The sequence below is a fragment of the Ranitomeya imitator genome, chromosome 4 (assembly GCF_032444005.1).
Source record: "Ranitomeya imitator isolate aRanImi1 chromosome 4, aRanImi1.pri, whole genome shotgun sequence".
Classification (NCBI taxonomy): domain Eukaryota; kingdom Metazoa; phylum Chordata; class Amphibia; order Anura; family Dendrobatidae; genus Ranitomeya; species Ranitomeya imitator.
Window position 1 is genome coordinate 675110089 of NC_091285.1, and position 8256 is coordinate 675118344.

At 56.7% G+C, this 8256-nt stretch overlaps 1 protein-coding gene across 1 annotated transcript; it reads left to right on the forward strand.

Annotated features, from left to right (window-relative positions):
• The first annotated feature begins 587 nt into the window (after nucleotides 1-587).
• Nucleotides 588-5185, forward strand: RNASEK (ribonuclease K). The gene is made up of 3 exons (XM_069767322.1): nucleotides 588-743; nucleotides 4608-4690; nucleotides 4767-5185. Exons 1-3 carry the CDS (start codon nucleotides 666-668, stop codon nucleotides 4909-4911), a joined length of 306 nt encoding a protein of 101 aa, XP_069623423.1. The 5' UTR covers nucleotides 588-665; the 3' UTR covers nucleotides 4912-5185.
• The last annotated feature ends 3071 nt before the right edge of the window (nucleotides 5186-8256 follow it).

Consider the following 8256-nt stretch of genomic DNA (forward strand, 5'->3'; position numbering starts at 1 on the left):
AACTCGTAATGACCTGGAGAATCATAACGGCAGCTCAGCTTTAGCATTTAGTGAACCTAGCAAAAAAAACAAACAAAAAACACGCATGAGATTGCACTTTTTTTGCAATTTCACCACATTTGGAATTTTTTCCCCGTTTTTTAGTACACGACATGGTAAAACCAATGATGTCGTTCAAAAGTACAACTCGTCCCGCAAAAAATAAGCCCTCACACGGCCATATTGACGGAAAAATAAAAAAAGTTATGGCTCTGGGAAGGAGGGGAGCGAAAAACGAAAAAAATGGAAATACCCCTGGTCACGAAGGGGTTAAAATTGTAAAAAAAAAATAAAACATGTCAGCCTCGCGAGAGGCGTTAGGTTGTAATAACGAGGGGGGTAAGCGGCGCCCCCTTGTGAGGCATCAGCACAACTGCAGGATACAGGCACCATCCGGGGATCAGTCCTCAGCACGTGATCATCGTCTCCGCTGAGGTCACGTGAAAAACGACTTCTGGAAATGTCCCCTCTCACTTACCCTAGACCTGGCTGCCCGGAGCTGCCCTGCCTCTTTGACCACGCCCACTTCCTCATAGACAACCAATAGGATCGCAGCTTAGCAGCGCTGGCCGCAATCAGCTGACCTAGGCCGGGCAGTCGGAGGAGAGCGGAGCTCGGCGTCGGTCATGGTGTCTCTTCTGTGCTGCGGGCCTAAGCTGGCCGCCTGCGGGATCGTGCTGAGCGTGTGGGGCGTCATCATGCTGGTGAGTGCCGTCTCCTGGGACCCCGGTGCGGGCGGCATTGGCCATTTTGGGGGGGGGGGGGAGATGTCATTGACCCCTATTGGTCACGTGATTCACTTACTCGTAGTTCCCCTTTAAGTGTAAGATAAGGTCTGTCCCTTTAAGGGTGGCGATCTCAGTGAGGGGGCTTCACTATCGTGTTGGGGGCAGTTTAACCCTTCCTGGTCCGGGCGCAGGGAGCGGCAGACACTTCTCCTTTCTGCACCCAGAGTCCATGAATCATGGAGTTCCCCAAATTGTGAGGAGGAATCTTAAAGGGATATCCCGTACCAGCCACCACCCCTTTAACATTCCTCCTCGCTATTTTTTCCATTATGGGGTCATTCACGCGTCGTCAGACAATGGGGCGACTGTTTCCCGTCACAGGACGTCGTAGAACGACAAAGCTTTATTTATAATGGACGCGTCGGCTTTGGTCAGATCCCTGCTCGCTGTCAGTGGTCGGCTGCCGCGCTCCTCGCAGCTGGTGGTTTGTTACAGTTGCAGCTAGTATCAGAATCCTGCTCCTGGTCATTGACAGCAAGCGGAGATCTCGCCAAGTGCTCCGGGATATGTTGGCGGTAATACCATGGCTGACCTCAGGGGGCGCCGCGTCGTTTCGCTGAGGCTTCAATAGTTCTTGTCGCTGATTTCTATAAATGGCTGACACCAGGGAGCAGCAGTGGAGGAATGTGGGTGTGTTGTTGACTGTACACAGGAGGCGCGGAGCTGTGTGTACAGTAATCAGCCCCCGCTGTGTACAGTAATCAGACCCCGCTGTGTACATGTACACCCAGGAGCGGCCGCCTCCGGCCAGATCTGTGCTCATCATCATCTGAGGCACCGAACTACAACTCCCAGCAGCCCACAATTTGGGAAGAAGCAACATGGTCCTATAGCTGTTCTCAGGGGGCCCGACATCATGGCCCCACGCCTGTGTGTGACGCGGGTGGTCTCCAGGGGACGCACAGGGTGTGCTGTACATTTAAAGGGATGTCTGCCCCCCACAAACTCAACAGCAGGTGAAGGCAAATGTGGTATTAAGGGGTTAAATGTGCCGCCCTCTGCCTTGTGGGGGCTGGCAGTGCCCGTTATCTCTGTCCTGATCCTGGGACCCATTGAAAGCCGATAGTGACCGGGTAGTAATCGTGTCCATGTGAGTGAATAGATGGGTGGACTACAAGTCTCAGCAAACCTTAATATGCATTTAGAGTGACTTCACAGTCATATACAGGTGGGCACAGGCCGTGTAACATCAGCCATACGGGGCGCTCCGAGCCCTGAGGAGGTGCCGGCTGTGTAATATCAGCCATATGGGGCGCTCCGAGCCCTGAGGAGGTGTCGGCTGTGTAACATCAGCCATACGGGGCGCTCCGAGCCCTGAGGAGGTGTCGGCTGTGTAATATCAGCCATACGGGGCGCTCCGAGCCCTGAGGAGGTGCCGGCTGTGTAATATCAGCCATACGGGGCGCTCCGAGCCCTGAGGAGGTGTCGGCTGTGTAACATCAGCCATACGGGGCGCTCCGAGCCCTGAGGAGGTGCCGGCTGTGTAATATCAGCCATACGGGGCGCTCCGAGCCCTGAGGAGGTGTCGGCTGTGTAACATCAGCCATACGGGGCGCTCCGAGCCCTGAGGAGGTGTCGGCTGTGTAACATTTGCCATACGGGGCGCTCCGAGCCCTGAGGAGGTGCCGGCTGTGTAACATCTGCCATACGGGGCGCTCCGAGCCCTGAGGAGGTGCCGGCTGTGTAATATCAGCCATACGGGGCGCTCGGTGCCCTGAGGAGGTGCCGGCTGTGTAACATCTGCTATACGGGGCGCTTCGAGCCCTGAGGAGGTGCCGGCTGTGTAATATCAGCCATACGGGGCGCTCGGTGCCCTGAGGAGGTGCCGGCTGTGTAACATCTGCCATACGGGGCGCTCCGAGCCCTGAGGAGGTGCCGGCTGTGTAACATCTGCCATATGGGGCGCTCGGTGCCCTGAGGAGGTGCCGGCTGTGTAATATCAGCCATACGGGGCGCTCTGTTCCCTGAGGAGGTGCCGGCTGTGTAACATCTGCCATACGGGGCGCTCCGAGCCCTGAGGAGGTGCTGGCTGTGTAACATCTGCCATACGGGGCGCTCCGTGCCCTGAGGAGGTGCCGGCTGTGTAACATCTGCCATACGGGGCGCTCCGTGCCCTGAGGAGGTGCCGGCTGTGTAACATCTGCCATACGGGGCGCTCCGAGCCCTGAGGAGGTCCCGGCTGTGTAACATCTGTCATACGGGGCGCTCGGTGCCCTGAGGAGGTGCCGGCTGTGTAATATCAGCCATACGGGGCGCTCCGAGCCCTGAGGAGGTGCCGGCTGTGTAATATCAGCCATAAGGGGTGCTCCGAGCCCTGAGGAGGTCCCGGCTGTGTAACATCTGTCATACGGGGCGCTCCGAGCCCTGAGGAGGTGCCGGCTGTGTAACATCTGCCATACGGGGCGCTCCGTGCCCTGAGGAGGTGCCGGCTGTGTAACATGTCATACGGGGCGCTCCGAGCCCTGAGGAGGTGCCGGCTGTGTAACATCTGCCATACGAGGCGCTCCGTGCCCTGAGGAGGTCCCGGCTGTGTAACATCTGCCATACGGGGCGCTCCGAGCCCTGAGGTGTCGGCTGTGTAACATCTGCCATACGGGGCGCTCCGAGCCCTGAGAAGGTGCCGGCTGTGTAACATCTGCCATACGGGGCGCTCCGAGCCCTGAGGAGGTGCTGGCTGTGTAACATCTGCCATACGGGGCGCTCCGTGCCCTGAGGAGGTGCCGGCTGTGTAACATCTGCCATACGGGGCGCTCCGAGCCCTGAGGTGTCGGCTGTGTAACATCTGCCATACGGGGCGCTCCGAGCCCTGAGGAGGTGCTGGCTGTGTAACATCTGCCATACGGGGCGCTCCGTGCCCTGAGGAGGTCTCGGCTGTGTAACATCTGCCATACGGGGCGCTCCGAGCCCTGAGGAGGTCCCGGCTGTGTAACATCTGCCATACGGGGCGCTCCGTGCCCTGAGGAGGTGCCGGCTGTGTAACATCTGTCATACGGGGTGCTCCGAGCCCTGAGGAGGTGCCGGCTGTGTAACATCTGTCATACGGGGCGCTCCGAGCCCTGAGGAGGTGCCGGCTGTGTAACATCTGCCATACGGGGCGCTCCGAGCCCTGAGGAGGTGCCGGCTGTGTAACATCTGTCATACGGGGCGCTCCGAGCCCTGAGGAGGTGCCGGCTGTGTAACATCTGCCATACGGGGCGCTCCGTGCCCTGAGGAGGTGCCGGCTGTGTAACATCTGTCATACGGGGCGCTCCGAGCCCTGAGGAGGTGCCTGCTGTGTAACATCTGTCATACGGGGCGCTCCGAGCCCTGAGGAGGTCCCGGCTGTGTAACATCTGCCATACGGGGCGCTCCGAGCCCTGAGGAGGTGCCGGCTGTGTAACATCTGTCATACGGGGCGCTCCGAGCCCTGAGGAGGTGCCGGCTGTGTAACATCTGCCATACGGGGCGCTCCGAGCCCTGAGGAGGTGCCGGCTGTGTAACATCTGCCATACGGGGCGCTCCGTGCCCTGAGGAGATGCCGGCTGTGTGAAAAATAAAAACCATTCCTGTTTGTTATCGCTGCATCCGAGAAAGTCGAATGCCCCGAGATAGAAAAAAAAATTATTCTCCCGTCCCTGCGCCCCCATAACTAGTGCAAGGAAATCGGAGGAAACGCCCCCAGAATGAGGTCAGTAAACGGGAACAACACGGACAGGGGGCTCCGAATGGGGAAACCAATTTTATTTTCTTTGTTAATATATTTTTATTACTTTCCATCTCCCCCCGTCCGCTGTGCTGCAGGTTCTGCTCGGGATCTTCTTCAATGTCCACTCCGCGGTTCTGATCGAGGACGTCCCCTTCACCGAGGACGATCTGTTTAAGGAGTGAGTGATGGCTGCAGGTAGCCCTCCTCCCGTCGCCTCCTCCGGCCGCTGATTAACCCTGTCTTGTCTCCTGCAGCCCCAAGCCCCCCACCCAGCTGTACCGCCTGTACGAGCAGGTCTCGTATAACTGCTTCATCGCGGCCGCCATCTACGTCCTCCTGGGCGGCTTCTCCTTCTGCCAGGTGCGGCTGAACAAGAGGAAGGAGTACATGGTGCGCTGAGGACCGCCGAGCCGGCGCTGGACCCCCTCCTCCCTCTAGGCCACCAGGACCCCCCATCATCCGCCGGCCTCCATCATTGTCTTCGGATCTCGGACCTTCGCATCATGAATCCGCAGGGTCTCCTGAAATTTGACTTTTGTGCACATTCCTGGAACCACCTCCCCTCCTGGCTCCGGACCCCTCGTTTACCCCCCAAAATCTTTCTGAGTTCTTGATGTTATTTAAAAGATGTAAATGTGAAATAAAGTGCTGAGAATTGTGTGATAGAACCACAGCCGGGCAGTCTGAAATCCTCTGTGCTGCGGGGGGGCCTCGTCTATCCTCCCGCCACAGCCAGTCACCCCCAAATCTCACAATATGGCATAATATCAGCATGTGCTGAAATCCTCTGTGCTGCGGGGGCCCTCGTCTAACCTCCCACCACAGCCAGTCACCCCCAAATCTCACAATATGGCATGTGCTGAAATCCTCTGTGCTGCGGGGGGCCCTCGTCTAACCTCCCACCACAGCCAGTGACCCTCAAATCTCACAATATGGCATGTGCTGAAATCCTCTGTGCTGCGGGGGGCCCTCGTCTAACCTACCACCACAGCCAGTGACCCTCAAATCTCACAATATGGCATGTGCTGAAATCCTCTGTGCTGCGGGGGGCCCTCGTCTAACCTCCCACCACAGCCAGTGACCCCCAAATCTCACAATATGGCTAATGCTGAAATCCTCTGTGCTGCGGGGGGCCCTCGTCTAACCTACCACCACAGCCAGTGACCCTCAAATCTCACAATATGGCATGTGCTGAAATCCTCTGTGCTGCGGGGGGCCCTCGTCTAACCTCCCACCACAGCCAGTGACCCCCAAATCTCACAATATGGCTAATGCTGAAATCCTCTGTGCTGCGGGGGGCCCTCGTCTAACCTACCACCACAGCCAGTGACCCTCAAATCTCACAATATGGCATGTGCTGAAATCCTCTGTGCTGCGGGGGGCCCTTGTCTAACCTCCCACCACAGCCAGTGACCCCCAAATCTCACAATATGGCATGTGCTGAAATCCTCTGTGCTGCGGGGGCCCTCGTCTAACCTCCCACCACAGCCAGTCACCCCCAAATCTCACAATATGGCATGTGCTGAAATCCTCTGTGCTGCGGGGGGCCCTCGTCTAACCTCCCACCACAGCCAGTGACCCCCAAATCTCACAATATGGCTAATGCTGAAATCCTCTGTGCTGCGGGGGGCCCTCGTCTAACCTACCACCACAGCCAGTGACCCCCAAATCTCACAATATGGCATGTGCTGAAATCCTCTGTGCTGCGGGGGGCCCTTGTCTAACCTCCCACCACAGCCAGTGACCCCCAAATCTCACAATATGGCATGTGCTGAAATCCTCTGTGCTGCGGGGGCCCTCGTCTAACCTCCCACCACAGCCAGTCACCCCCAAATCTCACAATATGGCATGTGCTGAAATCCTCTGTGCTGCGGGGGGCCCTCGTCTAACCTCCCACCACAGCCAGTGACCCCCAAATCTCACAATATGGCTAATGCTGAAATCCTCTGTGCTGCGGGGGGCCCTCGTCTAACCTACCACCACAGCCAGTGACCCTCAAATCTCACAATATGGCATGTGCTGAAATCCTCTGTGCTGCGGGGGGCCCTCGTCTAACCTCCCACCACAGCCAGTGACCCCCAAATCTCACAATATGGCTAATGCTGAAATCCTCTGTGCTGCGGGGGGCCCTCGTCTAACCTCCCACCACACCCAGTGACCCTCAAATCTCACAATATGGCATGTGCTGAAATCCTCTGTGCTGCGGGGGGCCCTTGTCTAACCTCCCACCACAGCCAGTGACCCCCAAATCTCACAATATGGCATGTGCTGAAATCCTCTGTGCTGCGGGGGGCCCTCGTCTAACCTCCCACCACACCCAGTGACCCCCCAAATCTCACAATATGGCATGTGCTGAAATCCTCTGTGCTGCGGGGGGCCCTCGTCTAACCTCCCACCACACCCAGTGACCCCCCAAATCTCACAATATGGCATGTGCTGAAATCCTCTGTGCTGCGGGGGGCCTCATCTAACCTCCCACCACAGCCAGTGACCCCCAAATCTCACAATATGACATAATATCGGCATGTGCTGAAATCCTCTGTGCTGCGGGGGGCCTCGTCTAACCTCCCACCACAGCCAGTGACCCCCCCCAAATCTCACAATATGGCATGTGCTTAAATCCTCTGTGCTGCGGGGGGCCTCATCTAACCTCACAATATGGCATATTGGCATGTGCTGAAATCCTCTGTGCTGTGGGGGCCCTCGTCTATCCTCCCACCACAGCCAGTCACCCCCAAATCTCACAATATGGCATAATATCGGCATGTGCTGAAATCCTCTGTGCTGCGGGGGCTCCTGCCTTGTAGCCATTCCTTAGCTTTGCCTGCTCCTGAAATGCTCTGTGCTGCTGTAGACCCCCTTTTTTTTGCCCTCTAGGGTCTGGATCCGCCCCCACTTGATCTCTGTGCACGAGAATCTCAGAGGATGGGGGTTACTGTGTCCTTCAACATCTGTATAATTATCTCCTGAAATACTCTGCGCTGCTGTGTCATCAATTGCCCCCATGGAATTTTAAAAGGGTTGTATAGAACTAGAAAAAAACCTGACTGCTCCCTCCCCTGCAACAGCGCCCTCTCTCAGGCCGTGTGCGGTATTGCACCTCTCCCCTAGTGATGTGAATAGGGCTGAGCTGCAGTACCGGACCCAGCCTCAGAGAAGGGATGGTGCTATTGTAGGAGGACAGCTGCCACGGTTTTCCTAATTCCGGATGCCCCTTTTAATGGCACGGGGGACATTTGGTCAATAACGGTGATATGACATAATGCTGCAGCAGCGCAGAGTATTTCAGGAGACGGCGATCGCGCTGCTGTCAGTCTCTGCAATGCAATTGTGGGATGGCGATGGTAACGGGGGCGCTGCTGAATACGGAATATAACGTATTTTTGTGTCTCGGAAAATAGTAAAAAAAAAAAAGTTATTTTCCATCATTTAAAAAAATAAATATATAAATATTTTAGTCTGGCGCAGGAGCCCTTTTCCGCCAGCAGATGGCGCCGCTGCACCTAGTATTGGTGCCATCCCTCCTGCACAGCGTCAGTCTGCTGCTCCTACAGCCCAGCATTAATGTCGTGGGTGTGAAGAGCAAGATTCTGTCTTTAACCCCTTCCTGCACACGTCCATCACGGAGCAGCTCTGTGCAGCTTGGTGTCTCCTCTATTCAGGGGCCCAGTGGTCCCACCGCAGCCACCGGGATCCCACGATCACCCTACAATGAACGCTGGAAAAACAATGGCACAATTGCGG

Excerpts from the sequence above, each read along its gene's own strand:
- RNASEK (XM_069767322.1), top strand. The coding sequence starts at position 666 with ATGGTGTCTCTTCTGTGCTGCGGGCCTAAGCTGGCCGCCTGCGGGATC. Across the intron at positions 744-4,607 it reads TGTGGGGCGTCATCATGCTG|GTTCTGCTCGGGATCTTCTT; the intron begins GTGAGTGCCGTC and ends GCTGTGCTGCAG. Across the intron at positions 4,691-4,766 it reads GAGGACGATCTGTTTAAGGA|CCCCAAGCCCCCCACCCAGC; the intron begins GTGAGTGATGGC and ends TGTCTCCTGCAG.